The sequence below is a fragment of the Astatotilapia calliptera genome, chromosome 12, assembly GCF_900246225.1.
Source record: "Astatotilapia calliptera chromosome 12, fAstCal1.2, whole genome shotgun sequence".
NCBI lineage: Eukaryota > Metazoa > Chordata > Actinopteri > Cichliformes > Cichlidae > Astatotilapia > Astatotilapia calliptera.
The window spans coordinates 4,583,191-4,602,650 of record NC_039313.1 but is presented as its reverse complement, the minus strand read 5'-3'; the positions used below and the strand labels follow the sequence as shown (position 1 = coordinate 4,602,650).

General features: G+C 41.9%; 1 protein-coding gene across 1 annotated transcript in view; it reads right to left on the bottom strand.

The window, feature by feature from the left end:
• LOC113033125 (breakpoint cluster region protein) overlaps positions 1–19,460 on the bottom strand; it is a 30,313-nt gene that overhangs the window by 5,986 nt on the left and 4,867 nt on the right. Inside the window, exons 2-16 of the mRNA XM_026186523.1 lie at positions 11,094–11,275; positions 9,637–9,741; positions 7,262–7,447; positions 6,147–6,254; positions 5,861–5,921; positions 5,694–5,746; positions 5,474–5,614; positions 2,710–2,831; positions 2,294–2,459; positions 1,992–2,111; positions 1,739–1,814; positions 1,534–1,638; positions 1,366–1,440; positions 756–853; positions 448–561 (exon numbers count right to left, since the gene is read on the bottom strand). Of these exons, the coding sequence (XP_026042308.1) occupies positions 448–561; positions 756–853; positions 1,366–1,440; positions 1,534–1,638; positions 1,739–1,814; positions 1,992–2,111; positions 2,294–2,459; positions 2,710–2,831; positions 5,474–5,614; positions 5,694–5,746; positions 5,861–5,921; positions 6,147–6,254; positions 7,262–7,447; positions 9,637–9,741; positions 11,094–11,275 (1,712 nt within the window). The remainder of the gene's footprint in view (positions 1–447; positions 562–755; positions 854–1,365; positions 1,441–1,533; positions 1,639–1,738; positions 1,815–1,991; positions 2,112–2,293; positions 2,460–2,709; positions 2,832–5,473; positions 5,615–5,693; positions 5,747–5,860; positions 5,922–6,146; positions 6,255–7,261; positions 7,448–9,636; positions 9,742–11,093; positions 11,276–19,460) is intronic.

Sequence of the window (19,460 nt, the reverse complement as noted above, 5' to 3'; positions counted from 1 at the left end):
CGACTTGCTTCTTAAAGTCAAAGTGTTGCATGCATTTATGCACATGCCATAATGGCGCCAACTTCATGAATTATAAATTGTAATAATAAATTATACCCAAAATGTAGACTGAGTACACCAGGACCTGCCAGCAAATGGCAGTGTTCACAAGTTGTTTTTTTTTACATCATACAGTATCCCAGTGTCCTGGCACAGACATCATTTTTGTTGACCAACTTTAAAAAAAATATGTGTAGTCACGCAAAATATTATATAAACTGAACCATTTTCTAAACTCCCAGATGTTCATACTGATTTGGACCAAAGGAAAGCTGCTATCGGTCAGATCTTGAACTGGTAAATCTAATAAGAAGTATCTTAAAACTGTAATCGTTCTTTGAAGTTGTTTTTTTTATACAAACATACAAACTTCTGCTGTGACCCACATCTTCTGTGTTTTGTCTGTACCTTTATTTGTCCTTTAGCCACAATCTTGTCTGTGACCTCTCCGTCTTCTTTGCAGCACTTCTCGTAGCAGAGCAGCCTCAGCGTTTGAGAGCCCTCCAGTTCAATCTCAAACTCCTTGTGCAGGAACAGAACAAATGCTCATTAGGTTTCAGCCGTGTGCACATTTGTGTGAATTTTTGAATTTCCTTGAGTATACAATGGAGGTTTTTTTTTTTGAACTACTCAAATAATTTCATGCAAAATATGTGGGCGAGTTTTTTGCTTGAGTAAAGGGACGTCTTTTTCTGCTTACGGATTTGTCTTCTCACCTCGTTCCAGTTGGGCTCTGTGCTGTCTCTGTACATGCGTGTTTTAGCTTTGTTCACAAAGTAGCCAAAGGCATCCACCTCCAGAGAGCAGTACAGGTCTAGCGGGTGGAAGCAGAAGAACAGTTGAATCAAAGTGAAACTTAAAACTGAGCATCCACATTAGTCACCCAGCTGAGACATGCCCAGACTGTGCTGTGTGCTTCCTCTGTCTCTGCAACTGACTGCTGGCTTTGGACCAGAACCCTCTCTTTCTCTTTAGTTAATGTGACTCTGATATTCATTTCCCAGTAAATTTGTCCCAGTCAACATCACTGGCTGTTTCCTGGGAACTATTTTTTTTAAACACACTGTGACAAACAGTGTAAAGTTTCTCAAGCAGGCGGTGATTTGAGCACTCAAAGGTGTATTTGAAGAGGCTTGTTCATGACTAATCCCACTTGTTCTCCTGCAGCTGCCCTCCCAGCTGACAGCCGCAGAGAGACAGAGAAAGCGAAAGGGAGGAAGCGGGATGGGTCAACACACAAAGTGATGTGAAACTACATGCAACCTTTACAGTAATCAACAAAATGATTTCTATTTAGAAAAAAAACAACAACTTTAAGACGCCTACTCAAGCTCTGTTTGAGCCCCGATGCAGAGTGGACAATGACATTCAGGAAGCCATATAAACCAGGTGACTCATCATCTGTGGAAGGAAAGGAGGCAGGAGGGTCAAATGTTAAGTACAACACAAGGCTGTATTAAAACGTAGATTTAATCCAATGCTATACAATCTTACCCTCCTTATTCATTGTCATTGGAATTGTGTGAACAGTCTGGAGCTTCACACACGAGTTGGTGAGCATCTGCAGCTCCAGAGAAGTCAGAGAGAAGCTTTTAAAGCCTGTATGTTACAGTGAAAGGGGGTGAAAATAACATTGAAGCTGCTTCAACAGTGCTGCCATCCTGTCTTAAATTTTTATAAGAAAAAAAAAAAAACATACACTTTTTCTGCTGCTCACGAATGAGCTCCCTCCACTCTGCACGCTCGTAATCAGAAGAGATCAGAAATGTGAAGCCCTGAAAGGCAAAAGGGGGAAGAGTATTTCAATAGTTTCTTGAGCTCAAATGGTGCAATTTCATTGTATCAACTGCAGAGGGCAGTAAAAACCAAATTAACAATGATAGAAAAAACCTATTTCATATAAAAAGTCTTTACTCCTTTCCCTAATTCCCTCCTAAGGACCCCTGACTCACTTTGCCGTTTCTGTTGGCCACCCTGAAAGCCATGTTGGGAGACATGAGAAGCAGCAGGGACTCTTGCTCTGACAACTTCTTCCTCAGTCGCTCAATCACCTTGGACCCTTTAGTGGTTCTCTGCAGATAAACAGGAGCAGCGTTAATGCAGTGCAGGCCTGTCTAGACACTCAGCTCTACTCACATGTTAATCTGTACTTCCTCAATTTATTTTTGCTTGTTTTTTTGGTACAAAGCAGTCATCACCCTGGTGGTATGATGCTGTTTGTTCTGAACTCTGTCACATATGTTTCTGTAGTCACCTTCTCTCTTTGGATATCGTTCTTGATCTGGGAGATTTTGATCTTCAGTGCATCAATCTCCTCATCCTGAACGAGAGGAACGGGGCTGGACTCGCAGTCCTCGATGGTCTGAAAGGTCAGGTCAGCCAGGGGGATGTACCACTTACAGTCATACTGTTGCCCTTTCCTGTTGAAATACAAGATACAAGAAGGCTACAAATAAATATATTTTTTAGCTGCCTTTATAATCGCTTGTTAGCAGCGTCAGAGTACAAAAACTGTTTGTTCAAACTGAAATAGTTCTATTTTCAGCAAAGGACAATTTAAGTTCCTGGGAGGAGTCACTCTCATTTCCCCAACGGGGGTTTAAACCAGTGGATGTTCCAGGTCACATGCCTGCATCTGTAACCTCAGGCTGGACGCTGACCCAGACTCACCCTGCAGCCTGTTTCTTCAGCTTGGTGCAGAGCAGCAGGTCGGTGAAGAGGAAGACGTGACGGAGTTTCCTGGAACCTTCCACCAGCTCCACCATAAAGCGATCCCTCAGGAGCTGACGGTTCTGCCAAAGGAAACAAGGGATCAGTGTGTACAAAGCATGTCACATCTCAACCAGTATACCTATCCTGCTGCAGGGTAAACAGTGGCACACCACAGGAGGTGCTGAGAGTACACCGTCTAATTTAGGTTTGACGTTGTTGCGCCGTTTAAAATGGTTTCACATTATATAAGTGCTGATGGTTGTGAATACTTTAAACGCTGCGGTGTTGCTACTGCTCTCAGATGAATTCAACCCAGTAGTATTTATCCACCCAGATTGTTTTGAAGTGAAATGCCCAGTGCTGGAAATAAAGGCTATTACGACCTTCGCTTATATATAATGGAACTAAATGAAGCTTGCCTTGTAGTGTTCAAAACGCCAAAAAGTACAAGAGAAAAACTCAGCAGTAAATTCTCTTTCCAGAAACTTTAATCCAGTGAACTTTTGCTGTGGGCAGTTTCACAAAGGAGTTGCCATGTTGATACACACAACTAAACCACATTAATAAGCATCATTATTACTAGATAGAATATTGGTTTTAGCCTCTATGAATAGTTTGTCCCTTCCTGTACAAATGCTGGAGGGAGTAATTGTTTCAAAACAAACCCATTTGGATGTTGTAAAGGATTAAAGTTAGGGGAATGGTTGTATTGGCTGGTGGATGTAAACACAGACCGCTAATAGTTTCTCTGCTAGTTCAATTCACTAACCAGGTTTCTTTTGCCATAGCTGTGTTTGCGCATCAGTTTTAATGAATGAATGTCCATCTTTTGTATACAGTTTATGCCCGTGAATAAAGGGTAGCTCTAGAGGCCGCATGATAGAATGTAAACATAATGGCGTCATCTGAGCATACTACGCACATATGCTCAGCTGCTCATTTACACAAATCTAATCAGTCAATCACATGGTAGAAACTCCTGTCATGAGTTTATCCATGTAGAGATGGTCAAGACAACTTGCTGAAGGTCAAAGTGAGCATCAGACTGGGGAAGAAAGGTGATTTAAGTGAATTTGAACGGTCTGAGTATTCCAGAAACTACTGACCTACTGAGATTTTTTCACACGACTATTTCTGTAGTTTACATCGAAGGTTCCGGAAAAAAAGCAAATATATGCAGTGAGCGCCAATTCTCGGGGTGAAAATGCCTTGTCTGAAAACAGTCAGGAAACAATAACTCAAATGCCCACTTGTTGAAACAAGATATGCAGAAGAGTTTCTCTGAACACAGCACATTAAACCTTGCAGAAGACCACACTGGGTGCCAGTCCTATCAGCTAAGAGCAGAAAACTGATGCTACAATTCACACTGGCTCCAAAATTGGACAACAGAACACTGAAAAAATTGGAAAAACATTGCCTGGTCTGATTTGGTATAACCAGCATGAAAGAATGAAGCTTGATCTCGGGGGTGACTGTCTCTTTAAGCCTCTTATGCTCTGTGTTTCAGGTTCTTATTTGGCAATAGGTTCTGATACTGGAGCCTGAGCTTATGCTGTACAATGTGATGACACTAAGCTTTCCTGCAACAGCATGCATCTAAATTCCTTTTCTTCCCTCTGACCTCTGGGATGAGGCTGTTTACAGTGACACTGCCCATATGAGACACTGCCATCCCACACCAACCACAGTCTGACAAAAACAAGGAAATCACTGCAGCATGGTTTTCCTCTGCCGTTTTTACACCAGCTCGGTTCTGGCAAGTCACAAACACGCTGGTGAAGGACTCAAGCACGTTCGACACCATCCTGGTTTCTGAAAGAGGTGGCAGGGTTACATCCGCTTATTGTTCTGCGACTTAAACAAGACCACAAACTGTCAATAATCCAATGGAAAAAAACAACAGCTGTCACTGCACAGAGTTCACACCCTTCTAATGCTATATGTTGCTGCACTAAAATGACAACTGAGGCATGCACACCGGAGGTGAAGCTAAACACGCTCGCGGGTTTAAACGCTCGGGCTAATTACAGGCGGTCACGTTGCAAAACATCAACAATGGATGCACATTTAGTCACGAGGTGAGCGCAAACAACAACAAACCCATATTTTCAATTGATAGCCAAGTCATGGCTTGTTATCTGTCGATCTCTCAGCAGGCGTTCAGACTTCCTGAACAATAAGCAAAGGAATGTCCTGGAAAACTTTCTTGAATTTGACATCCTATCCTGGTGGGCAGAACCGATTCCCAGGAAAAACAGAGGAAGTTCTCAACTGGGTCATCTGACTCAGACCCCAGAGGTGCGTGACGCAGGGGGAGACAGAGAGGTCAGGAAGCACTACTAAGCCCGTACACGCCCACTGCGAAAAGCAATTTAGACAGTAAAAGTTGATAAGGCGTCATTTCTGGGAAGCAGGGATGGACCAGCTCTGAGGGAAGGATGGGAGTGAGCACAGAGGTAATCGACGGATTTTCCTGGAGACCCCTCAACTCCGGTGTGTTTGCACGGCTTTGTCATGAGCTTCCTCTACGCTCCACTTCCTTCATGGCTACATCAGACAGGGTGAGATGACTCAGCAGCAACCTGACACACGCTTTTACAGCAGCTTCCAGGCACCTTGAACATTTTACTGTCAACAGTCCAGATAAAGTGGAAATTGCAGGCGTGGGTGTTCATTGAGAAAGTCAAATATATGAGCATAGTATTGATTAAACGCTGACCTCTCCTTTCTTTACTGTCATGGACTGCCTGCGCGGTGTGATCTCTTCATTTATACTGGACAGGAAGTTCTGGGAGATGCGCAGGGCATCCTGTAACAGCGGATAGTCTGGGTGGCTGGAAGGTGTGTGCTTCAGTAAGTCCTAGAATAGAGGAAATATGACAAACAGAGTTGTAGGAAAGTCTTCATATGGATAAAATGAAGCTCCATATCCAACTTACATGCAGAACAAGAGTACTGCGCGTCACTCTGTCCACAGGCTTGTAGAGGAGAGCTGTGGAGGAGGAGGAGGAGGAAGAGTCAGTTCAACAGGCCTCATCACAACTCAACTACTCCTAGCAATATTGATTAACGTGGAGGCGCTGTGTTCATCTGAGTCACTACTCACTTTCCAGTGAATATTTAGCCGACTGGTCTTTGCAATCCTTTGTGCTTCTGACCATGAGATTCTGCCAGGAAGTCAACACCAGAGGAAATATTTGGAATAAGACAAAAAAAACTTGAGAAACCACAGTAACTGACCCACGGAGCAATTAAAACAACTGCTGCAGTCGCTCAGCTCATTACACTGCGAGGACTGCCGAAAACAGCCCTGTCATCACTTGTCCCGGGGAGCTGCACAACATCAAACACTTGCCTGCTGCAGTCCTGCTGTGCGTAGCATGATTACATACCTCAGATATCTCTGCAAACTGAGCGTTTGCCTGGCAGCACTTGTCTGCCGTCTCCACAGCAACCTTATAGTTATCCACAAAGGCCCGGTACACTCCGAGCTGGCTGGCCTAAAGGGCACAAGCAGATAAAGCTTAGACTCGGATAGATTTTACTAGTCTGTTAGCACCACAGTGTCACAGTGTGCTGTGCCTGCTCAGGCACGAGTTGGCAGGAATACAGAGGCAACTGATAAAGCAGAGTGTGATTCAATGTTTGTGCACGTGTTTATAGAAATCCCTGCATGTATGCATCTTTAATCTTTCGTCATCCAGTGGCAAACACTGAGGTAGCTCTTATTCATTAACGTTCTATAGAGGATTTTTGCACTCCTTTACTGCTTGTCATGTGGCGAAACAAGGCTTTTATCTGGCCAGGAGACGACTCCAGGCAGTCTACTCAGATGTGCAAGATCCACTGAGGATTACATTACAGCCAAAGACTCCCACCTTTCCCCTCTCCAAGTCTCCCCTCTTTTAACGCTCATTAATGATCAAGGAATGACATTTAAGGAGCACTATAATTAGCATCTGAAAGTTACTGACTTGAGGAATGGTGGTCTCTTTGATCAAAAACCAACATGCAATTTGGTGCTTGGAGGTTTCGTGTTATTTGATGCTTGCTCTTTTTATCCAAAGGAGAACTGAGTTTAGCTGAAAGGACTGCCACTCTTTATATGGTGGCTAAATTCTGCTTAAACTGTTACAAATCAAATCAAATAAAGGAATGTTTCACTTTTATCAGCTCATCAAACACTTTGTTGTTCACTGCGTTCAGACTTCCTTGTTTACTTGTCTGTTTCTGCCGAATTCCAAGTTAATAGGAGTAACGGAAGAACATGTTCTGGCTAAAGCTTTTCATTCATGTGTCATAAAGCAACCGTCCATGAACAACAGGTGACATTTGTCTTTTTTTCCCAGCACCAGCTGTACCAGTGAGATCATTATGACAGAGGATGAGAGTTAACTGGAAGAGCAACATTCTCAACTTACAGTTATGTTGAGACTGACTTTTTTGTTTTCCAGCTCATCCCATTACATCAAACAAAGCTAAGTAAGTAAGCAAGCTGCTTAGTTACCAGCTTCTGGAAAAGGTCGCCCACACACTGCTGGTGGCTCCAGCTCTCTACTCGAGGCAGCAGAGCATCATAGAAGTCTTTGTGGATCTCATGAAGCTCCGGTACTTTGAAGAAGATGGTCTCTATCTGCTGGATGGTCAGCATCGGTTGGGATGTTGTGGCTGCTGCCCTCAGAGGTTTCATGGGCTACAAAAATAATCACAACCATATATGACCATTTATAAAGAATAACTGAAGGCCTTGCAAAATAGTAACCACAGAACATGAGTCAATACAGTAAATGCCAAAGGTGACTGACGTGTTTAGTAGCATTAGCTAAGATTAGCTAACATGAGATAATTCTAAAAATGTGAACACTGTGTCTGCAAAAACACCAAAAAACAGTTAAGCAAAGAAATTTGTCATATAACTGCAAGTTATCTTGTTTGTTTGCATGAAGAAAATCTATTATTTACTATTTAAAAGGGTTGGACCAGTCTCTATGCAAACAAAATTAGCTTACGTCAGCTATCTTATCAAAAGTTATACAAAATAAGGTAACAAAATTGTAATAATTGGATTCATTTCTAGTGTGTTTCTAATGCTAAGTGTGCTAGGTTTCAAATTGCTTTTTCTAGTTTTATGACAAAGTATAAAAGTACTTTGCTACAAATCCTGCATCCATTATTTTTAAATACGCAAGTATTAGCATAAATATATTCAGTCCTGTAAAAAGTGAAGTACACCTTTCCTGCTTCAATAGGAAATATAAGTAAGTCACATTTTGATAATCAAATGCAAATTAATTGATCATCACCAAGTTTGAGCATCTCTATAAAATCAGAGGTTTAGGCAGTTTGCTGGTCCGGAGCATTCAGGTGTGTTGACAACACCACAGTCTTCAAATCAGCAGACAACCCAGCAAATTCACGCAAAGATAAGGCCGCACTATGATCAGATTAGGAAAAACAAAAAGCCAAACAAGAGCTACATCTCGGACTTCACCGGCCTCAGTTAGCATGTTGCAGTTTATGAGAGTACAATTAGAACAAGACTGAACAAGTATGGCTTGTTTGAAGGGTTTCTGGGATAAAGCCTGTTCTCTCTGACAAAACAAAAAACAAAAACGTAGCAGCACAGTCTAGGTTTTCAAAGTAGAATATGAGCAAACCACAAGACTTCTAAGAAAAATGTCCTTTGGAAATACAAGACCAAAGTGGAGCTATCTGGCCATAACACACACCGGCACTTCAGGGAAAACCCAAACACAGCATATCAGCACAAATACCTCATACCAGCTGTGAAGCACATATGAGGTGGTTAAGGTGAAGGGGCGATAATTTGATGATTCTGCCTTGTTTTACAGCCACTGATCAGCATTGAACTCCAGAATACTTTGGTATACACAAGAGTGAAATATGAGGCCATCTGTTCAACAGGTCAAGTTTGGCCAAAACAGTCATGCAACAGGACAATGATCTCAAGCACAGCAGCAAATTTACAACAAAAGGGCAGAAAAAGAAAAGAATCCAGTTGCTGCAACGTTGTGATGAGGCCAAAGTCCAGGCTTCTATCTGACTGAAATGCTGTTCACACACAACTACTTCCAAAACCCGATGAACTGAAGCAACAACGTTAAGAAGAGGGGGCCAGAATTCCTCCTCGACGACATGAGAGACTGATAAAGTTGTACAGCAAACAACAATAACTTCAAGTTATTGTTGCTGTGATATCTTGTGGTTCTACACCCATTAAATCGTGGGGTCGGTTTTAGCTTTTCTCTGGATTGCATGTTCATGCACGTCCTTGTTACTTGTATGAACATGAAGACATTTTTTTTTCCCCACAAAGTCAAAATGCTCATTGCTCACAGTGACTCATATTCATTCAGTCATTAGTACCTCACTTACAGGCGTTTCAATTCATTTACACATTGCTGAATACCTTATTCTAAAACATTATCAGTTTATATACTTTGTATTCGCCCACAAAATAACTATTGGCTGAATCTTTTAAAATAATACAATATAAAGTATAATACTTGCAAAAGTAGAATGTAGCATGACATAGAAATACTAAAGAAAAGAATAAGAAAATTGAACTTGTTTAAAAATACTTGCATTACACCACTAAATTAAGTTTAATTAAGAGGCCCTCAGGAGACAGGAATTAAAATAGCTTGTTTAAGACAAAGGAGGACTGAGTGGATGGATAAAAGGTGACTATAACATAACTGAGGGTTTTTGTGAACTGCAAGTCAGGCAAAGCTGCACTAATGGATTCCCAGAATAAAATTATAAAACAGCTGAAAATGACCTTAATAGGTCCCATTTTCAGCTGCTACTAAACTAAAGCTAAGAACGTCTTTTAAAAGCCTGTTTTCATATTACACATACTATCAGCAGGGCCTCCAGGTGGCTGAGGTAGGTCTCTTCACTGGCCAGGATTCCTGACAGAACCCACTTTCTCATCTCTAACCCCTTCTCCTGATCCAGCTCCACCTGAAACAAACACGGGAAGAAAGAAAACAGTTGGCAAACAGGGAGAAATGGTATTCACCTACACAAAAGTCACACAGTCACAGTAATGATATGCCATTTATCAACGTGTTTGATCTTTACAAAAGCTGCCCGTGCACCTCTGCAAACCCCCAGCTGCAGATATTTTTGCTGTGGGATTATAGGAGTCCAGATTTGTAGGAGGTCTGTAGGAGTTTTACATTCCAAGAGGACAGCAGCAGAAACTCCTAGCATCTTGAGGAAGACAAATGTGTTTCTGATCCTGGAGTTGTTAGTCCAAACAGGTCAAAGACATCTGTCACCCCCAGTAGGAGTCATTCAATGAGAAACTCACTGGAGCACTGATTGCATCAAATGCTTCCATTATATTTGCTAAATAAAAAAAGAAGAAGAAGAAGAAGAAGAAGAAGAAGAAGAAGAAGAAGAAGAAGAAGAAGAAGAAGAAGAAGAAGAAGGAGGAGGAGAAGCTGCAAGTCAAGTGAACCCACCCTCCACCATGATTTCGGCTTTGAAGATCACCAAGTGTACACATCAGAGGATAAGAATACCGCAGATAGGAGAGGGGCAGACTGGAGGGGGAGGGGAGCGCCGTCTCCTTTTAACATCTGTTTACACACAGTATGTTTGCTGAGTATGTATGGTCTTTTTCAGCAACGCTGAAAAGCACTCCCATCTGGGAGCTACATGGCAAACACGCACTGGATGTTTTATTGTTGCGGTATGGATGCCTGAGCTTGGGTATCATTGTTAATGCCTCTCTGAAGGGCGCCTTATTTAGTTTGCTTGTCACTTTCAGTGGCTAAAATTTTTACATTTCAGCACCAGAAATCACAAACTGTGGGGACGTGCAGTTTGTAAGTTGGAGGCCTTTATTTAAGAAGGCAGGGTGTGACAGCAAATGCCATCAAGATATATTATGGGAAATATAGGATCACACTTTTTTTAAAGATCTTACTAAGTAAAAAAAAAAAAAAAATTTAGCAATAACAATCTTTTAAAGATTACCACAGTGCTAAGACACCGTTATGTCATAAGACTGGCACTGTGCCACATTTTGAATCAAGTCATTTGTTCCTCCAGCATCAAGCAGCAAAAAGCAAATTCCTCAACATCTTGCAGCACGTTTATCACTTATGTGCACATAAAGCATGTGGGAGCAGAATCACAAGCAACAACAGGAAAACTCAAATGAAATGAAGTAACTTTTCCACAGAACTGAGAAACCACAGCTACGAAATACGTTTGGAGAGATGGCAATGAAGGACAGTGAGACAGCAGAGAAGAGGAGGCAGCACAGTTAACGTGTCTAACTGTAGTCATTAAAGCAACACTACCGACAGCGGGGAGTCCAGAGAACCAGATGACTGGTTGTCTCGGTTGCTCCTGATTTTAGAGCGGAGCCGTGGCGAGGAGGTAGGAGATCCCGTGAAGGACAGAGGTCCGTGGCGAGGCCCAAGCTCGTCTGAATGCTCCAGGTCGTAGCCATATGATGGAGAGTTTTCGTTGTAGGATGCCTCTGTGAGAAACAGTGAAACAAAGCACAATAGTCACATGGTGTGCTATTAAACTGTTAGGCCGTGTAGTTAAAGCAGAGAAAACATCATGGGAAATGCAGCAAACTGGAGCTTCAGTTTTTGTCAATTGTGAATAAGCCAGAAGGTGCTAACACAGCGATCCTGGACATAGTGGGAGTGATGAAGATGTGCATTTAAAGCCTAGAAAATAAAAACTAGTAAAAACTCCTTTTTAATGAAACAAGAATCCAAAGAATGTCCTGATCATGCATTTTACCATCATGCATCACAGATTTTATTAACACAGTGTCAAACTTTATACAAACTTTTTTCATCTCTCTCACTGAACAAACTGAGCAATATTCTAGTGTAGGCTGGAAAAAAGTAAGTAAACTATTGAATTTAGCAGTAACAACCTTCATCAGATATTTTCAGTAGCCACCTATAAGACTTGCAAAACAATGAAGAGGAATTTATGACTGTTCCTCCAACAAAACCATTTCAGTTCATTCATTTTCCGACATGTCTTGACTGAACAGCCCTCTTCAGGTGATGCCAAAGAATCTTTGTTCATTTAAGGCCAAGACATTTCTGTAATGTATTTATGTGATATTTTCCTGCCAGTGTGTGTTTATTGTTGGAAAACCGTTTTCAGAACATAGTTGCATGTATAACAGCGGGTATTAAAATAAGGAATGAGCTGTCTTTTCCTGCCATTTGTCTTCCTATTAAATCTTTTAATCTTTGTAAACCTGTTACCTACACAAATCTACCATACAGCCAGAGCCAGCCGCTGAGGGCTCCTGCCAGGTCATCGGATTAGCCTGGCAAACTGCACGAGTAACACACAAGCTCTTGTTATGCCAACCTTGGTATATCATGCCTCCTTCAGCTTTTTTATGCAGTGTTCAACATCACAGGAAATGTGAAAGATAGTGCTTTAACTGGGCATAATATTCAATTCCATTCAAATCCACTTATATTATATTATGTAAAAAGAATTGGTCCCAACACAGAACCCTGTGGAACTCCTTATTTAACCCTAGTGTTTAAATTTACATGGATAAATTAGTGTCATTCTGGTAACATCAGGATGACATCCAGCTCACAGCATACGCTGGAAAATTAAGCTATAACAATGACAAATTGAACATAAACTCTTTATGGGTCACAACATGCCCTCATATGCACATCTGTGCTATTTTGCATTTAGAGAGATCGAAAACAACAAAGCCGAATGACTGCATCCCACAGCGAAACATGTTATACTCCCTGGATCTTGTGAAATCAGATTTTTTAAGACAGATAAAATCAGATCGCCAATGATTAGATCCTGTAATCAGTGTCAGCCAATCCTGACTCACCAGCAATTATTAGTATATCATGCTTGTCAAGCTGTGTGGAAGATCCAGAGCAGAGATGCCTATCCGCACAACAAAAAATAAAAAATAAAAACACCAATATGGAGTGGACACTTTAAAAAGACAACAATTCATAACAGTTTTATGGCTACAAGACTGGTTTGCCTCAGCTTGAAAACAGGAAAGAGAGGATTCCGGAGACTGGAGGAAGATAAAGACAAGTTTCCCTGGGGAGGCCTTGAAGACAGGCAACTGACAGGATGACATCCGCAGAGGCTGTGACAAAGGCGTCAAACAAACACACTGGGCCCAGCAGAGACAGAGAGCTGTATGAACTGCTTGAGGAGGAGACTACCGCAGTCCAAACAGCTACACAGCCCAGGGGGGAGTCCATGTGAACGGCTACTCTGGGCTTCGGTGAAATTATACATCGAGCCCGGGAAAGGATGACTAACGCATCCTCTCTCAGGCTGCAGCTTTGGAGCCACAAACTATCTAAACTAAGAAATAGCCAGAGCTTAGAATACAGTCCAAACACAAATAAGTAAAAGGGAGGATTTAAAAAATGTACCGAAGCCTTAAATACTGAGCCACTTGTGTTGTTTATAGGGACGTTTTTAAAAGCACAGCACTGACTTGGCTCTGGTCAGTGTGAGAAAGTGCACATCACAATGGACCCTCAGTGAGTGCTGTTGTTCTAGCAATCACAAGGGCCGATAGCGTGAAGGAAGTGTCCAGGCAAGTTTGTCCGGAAAATTCGGCAATTTGTCTGCTTCAGAGCGGAAACAGGCTCTCTGCACAAGGTCATCTTTTAACAAAGGCTTCCACTCCTAATACACACATTCGTCTACAGTCACGGCTATCAAATCTACATTCCAGCTAACAGTGACATGCCTTTTATAATTAAAGACTTTGCAGACAGCCCACACTTTTCAGACATACATGGAAACAGATTTGTACAGGTTCCAATAATTCACTGTGACTCACAATTTATGTCTCTTTTCTGCTTATACTAAGAAGAACCTAGGTGTCAAACAGACTTTTAAAAAGGGGTGAGCAAATAAACCAAAGTAAAAGCTGCTCTTTCACAGCTACAAACTACCTACAAGATGCAGTTGTTAAACAGCAGAGCTCGACCCAAAGTGTGCTATTATTTCACTGTTTAAAGCAGGGGTGGGGAACTCCAGACCTCAAGGGAGTCCTGCAAGTTTTAGATATCATCCTGGGTCAACACACCTTGATCAAATGTTTAGTTCATTACCAGGCCTCTGGAAAACTTCAAGACATGTTGAGGAGGTAATTTAGACATTTAAATCAGCTGTGTTGGATCCAGGACACACCTAAAACCTGCAGGACACCGGCCCTTGAGGCCTGCATTTTAACCACACTTAAAACAGTAATCCTGAAATTTCTGCCTAGCAACAAAAATACAACTAGCATTCGGAAAAATATTACTCAAACATTAAAATCTTTATAAGTGGTTTTGTCTGTGATTTGCTGAAAATCTGGTTTACTTCCTGTTAAGGCAGACTTCTTCTTCCTCAGTGTGGACAACTGCTTGATCATCTGATCGAAGAGGTTCTAACCCGGTACTAGCAATAAACTGGATAGTGATTGCAGGTTTTAAGAAATCTGACAAGCCATTAACCAAACTTTGACCAATCTTCAAGATTTATGCCACCTATTAATGTAAGTAACTTTGATCTAAGACGCGGTTAAAAAAAATTCAAAATCCATTCATTTTCAAGTACTTTGCAAATGCCTGTTCATTTTATTATGGCCCTTCTAGTCCAAGAAAATATTACTAAGAGCATGACCTGGAGTCCTTTTTTGCAGCTCTGCTGTTTTAAACAGATTAGCTTCAATGCAAAATGCCTGTTTAAATTTGAGGCTAGTCATATCTGCAACTCGAAATCTTATCTTATTATAGACCAACGAAACTGAGGTAAATGTTATCTAGATTTAACAATTACTGCTAAGCTATCAGCCTCTATGTGCACATTACTATTCAATAAAGTACACATTTCAGTCAATTTAAGAGTGTAATGTTCCAGCCAGCGTTGGAAGTCACAGTGAAGGAGCTATGTTCCTATTTTATTATCAGCATCCCAACAGCTTCAAAATCACACAATAGAAAGTATCACACATTTAGCTGGAGGGTGGCAAAAATAATCCTGCTGTTCTGTCTCATACCCAACAAATGGTTTCAGCTGTGCAATAGAGCCGTAATAAATACATTCTAATGACATTACATAAGATCGCTGAACCCGACAGCTGTGGTCGCGAGCTGTGTGGAGCTGTGGATCAGACAGAAGCTGATTTCATTTTGGACCGTCACGGAAATCTGTAATTCCATGTTTTTGAAGGATTTCCTTTAGTTCCGTGAATCAAAGCAAATCATTTAAAAAGTATTATTACCTATTAATGCACAACACTGAATGTTTTGGTTTCCCACACCAGCACTCTGAGCACCACCCAAAAATAGATCTCAAGGATATATAAAAGGGGGCTCGGCCAAACAACTGCCAAGCCTGCTTCTGGGGAATAATCAGTCATCATGAAGCACTTTGCCTTCCTGCAGCATGTAAACAAGAGCCTTGCATAGAATACAGTCACAGCAGTTTTAATACCACAGGCATGCTGGATACACACTGGATATCCCACTGATGACAAAGCAAAGACATACACTAATCCTAATCCATAGAGATGAACTACGACAAAACACGCAGGGAGGGAACGACAGATGTGCAGCAGAATCTTTGCGGCAGCAGCATCGGGAATTCTCTGACACAGGAATAATCATGTGGTCCCTTTTCACTACACAGCAATCACAGAAGAAGCAGGAAGTGTTATTTGGGACACTTTCATCAGAGTGAAAGTCTGTATTGGGTTTCTAAAAAATGGTTGGGGTTATCACGTGGCCATTTTAAGGTCACAGCAGTTTAAAAAATATGCTGTTTTTTCTGGAAAGTAGTTATTTTTTCATCTGTGGTCATTTAGGTTCTGGGAGCACATCTCCCTGACGTTCCCCATTCATACACAGAAGCCAGAGGAAGTGAGAACAACTGCGCGACCTGAGCACAGAAGCAGGTACCAGTGGCAACAGACATGACACTGTCTGGTTCAGACACAGCATGAGAGGGAGAGCTGGTGTGGAGATGGGTTGCAAAGCAGCTTGCAGATTTGGAGTGACTGTAGGCAGGCATCTTAAATACCTCCACCTGGTCGTAGCAGATGGCTGCCCCTCCCTGAGGCCTGGTTCTGCTGAAGGCTTCTTCCTGTTAAAAGGAAGTTTTCCCTTCCCACTGTTGCCAAGTGCTTGTTTACATTGGCGTCGTCTGATTGTTTAGGGTTATTGTAGGGCCTTTAGCTTACAATATTAAGAGCCTTGAGGTGATTAGGTGCTTTATAAATAAATAAATAATATTGAACTGATTGAAGATGCACCACATGAGATAATTCGAAGAGTTTCAGCTGAGGGATCAGCTGATGTGGGCTGCGACTGAGATGAACTGATCTGCTGTTATTGTGGCTTGTGTGAATTAATGTCATTGTTTGAAAGTATCACAGGTAAAATTTCAATTCTTTTTGACCGATGGGGGAAATTATCAGACAGCAGCTCCCAAAAATAAAACTTAGAGGGCAAAGAGGTTTATTGATCGAGCCTTGGAACTAGAATGGTAGCATCCATATTTGCCCATTTCACTGCTGGGAAAAGACAAATTGAGTCAATCCTCAATTACTGGACCCCGCTGTGAACATATTGACTATCCACCAAAATGTCAGTCAAAGGATGGATAGAATTTAGATCACAAGCTCCCATAAATAAACGCACACATATCAAATGGACTATTTGGCTCAGAAAAGGCTGGAACTGAAATTTTACAGTAAGCATCCATAATTTATTTACAAAGTTTGAAAAAAAAAGATATGCTAAAGGACGGCCTTTCTGTTGCCTCTACAACGGTTGTATAGATCTGGAGAGGAAAGTATCACTTCTAGAAAAAACATAAGATAAGAGGCCAATGTGAGAGGTTGTTAAAAGCTTAGCACCACTTTATAGCTCCAAATGGATTCTCCTCTGATCTGTGGAATCACTCGGGAAACAGCGGTGATAAGGAGGGCAAACACTGGGGCCGGTCAAAGGGTGACAGCCTTTCAAACACCTGATGTGGTGACCCCACTTCATAGCAAGTTGAGATGGACTTTACGATATGTGGTGACACAGGATAATCGGAATACAGAGTCTGAGAGTTTGATATCCGTCTATCACAGCAGACGATAATTAGCAACAAGCAACTTTATCCTCATACTGCAATTTATCAGAGGAAAAATGCCCTCAGAATTTAGGATTTTGACATTTCTAAGAAAAACATGACAGTTTTTGAGATTAAAGTAATTCATGTGAAAAAAAAAATGCATGTTATATCTGACATCAAAGCTCTTCTGAAAAACTTTAAATGCGTGCTAACATGAGCTAACAAAGTTTTGTAGCTAGCTGGTAACATAGAACTTTGCTCTTTGGTCCATATATGTCAAGAAAGAAAGAAAAAAGGCAACATGCCCAGGGGCCTAAACACTAATGCTAAGGTTCTAACACACAGAGACTAGTGCCCATCTTTTATATACAGTCTATGGGCGTAAGCAGAAAGGACGTATCTGTGGTGTGATGAGGTTTATCAAACCCAGTAAACTAAAGTTGGGTGTGTGAGAGGGGAAGAAAAGCAGTTTCATCCCCTCAATCATAAATTTTGTTACTTAAATCTCAAAGAATTTCTGATTATGTTTTTTTTTTTTTTTGCTCATTTGTGACGTCTGTGAGGTTATTCTCAGAGATTTGCGGTGTTTCTTTCAGATAAATGAAGGAATATCTCGGTTAAGATTTCCTTGCCCCTAATAGGCCATTCAAACTGTAAAAATGTTATCCGTCAATTCATCATCACATCTGGGCTCGTGTGGAGTGCCTGCTGGCCCGGGAGGTCCTTTAAACCACAGGCCTGTGGAACGCATTGAAGACCATCAGCACTCGCCTATGATCTGCTGTGGGGCAGCCTAAAATTAGTGCCAGTCATCGAGCGGTGTAGGTCAGAACTGGGCCGCCAAACACGGCACACCTACTAATCAACGTATGTAGAAATAGCTCGGGGTGGACATACTGCAGCTTGTAATGTGCCGCATAACAGAGCAAATAAAAGCCCCGATAACAGTTCCAGCCCGGGTAAATAAACACACAACGGTGCAAAGGCGAGCAAAAAGATTAACTCAAGTCCAGCAGCGAGGAATAATTAACACGAAGCAGGATTTATTTCATTTGCCAATTATTGTGACTTTACAGGATGACACCTTCAAGTTTGTGCTTTGTAGCAGACACAAATATAACTGCTGAGTTTTCATCACATACTGATAACGGGCAGAGTTTTCAGAAATGTAAGCAGTGACAAGAAAAAAATTAAAGTGACCTCCTGGTGTAATGAAATATTCATTTGCATGTATGAATAGAATTAAATATTAGCGAATGGGCCTCACCTGATGTGCTCTGATGTGACTGGCCAGCGGTATTCTGCCTAGCAACACACGTTTTTACAGCGAATTCGCCTTAAGGTAAACTGTACCTGAGTGCAGGCGCGTGGCAGAAAAGAATCAAATCATCTCAGATTCAGATGGTTTCATGGAAGTTACAACACTTTGAAAACTGCAGTAAGGTTTGTGTTATTCAAGCTCAAAGTTACTAACCGGAAGTATAAAGTTAAAAACACGAGCATGATTAACAAGGGTTTTTGGTTCTGATACTGCTGCCTCTTCTACTTCGCCACTGAATGTTTTGCCTAAAATAAACGTTCTACTACAGGAAAGAAAGGTTGACACAAGCACCATGGGTCAGGCCGTTGTGACAGAGGTGAACTCGTTTAGCACATTACATTTCATTAGCCACTTCCCCCCACACCCCAACAAACAGCTGAGAAATTCCATAAACACTTGGCCTGCCAGCCAGCAGCACAGAGGGCCCTTTGAGGAGAGCTGAAGCCGCAGGAGCACAGGGCTGAGGCTGAGCACGAGGGAGGATCACCGAGCCCGAGGAGGCTTGTAAACAGGCCCGAGCCTTTCCTCTGCGTGTATGTTAGTAACTGCACAGAGGAGCTTGAGGAAAACCTAAAGTGAACCGTCTTGCATAGTTTCGAAACAAATGTTTTTGTTGAGTTTTCTGACAGAAACAAAAGGTCATTCATGGCTTTTACTGTGAGAGCAGCTGGCGATGCCTGGCCTGGTGTACTGATGGCCTGCCAGCTTTTGACCACTTTACCCAGTACACTGCACAGAAGAACAGGTGCCTCACTTGCTCACGCACACATACACGCACACACAAAGGCAGACTTGGCAGCCCTCAAGAGCTGCCAGCACTTCCTCTTGTAGGCTTACATTTACTTAAGGAAAGGGAGAGGCTGACTTCTTCCCCTTCTTTACCCACCAAACTTCAGATGTTGATACATAGGTGCAACGATAGGCCTGTCTGGGCTTACACGGGGAACCTCAAATATTTATGAGTCCACAATTACCCGGAGGACCGGTGTGACTCCTGCTGAGGCAGCAAGTGGTGGTCTGAGGCAATCAGACGAACGTTAGTCACCTTCCAGATAGACACTTTCTATTAATGTCACAGTGACAGCAGACAGGCCCATCTACGCTCAGAAACGGTGCCATGTCCTGACTGAGGCAGGCTCGGGCTAAAAGCATCCTAAAAGACAATCTCCTGGTTTTTGCAGAGAGGATCACGATTAAACTAATGGGAGATTATCATTTTCCCTTTTGGCTGACCTTTTTCTTTTAC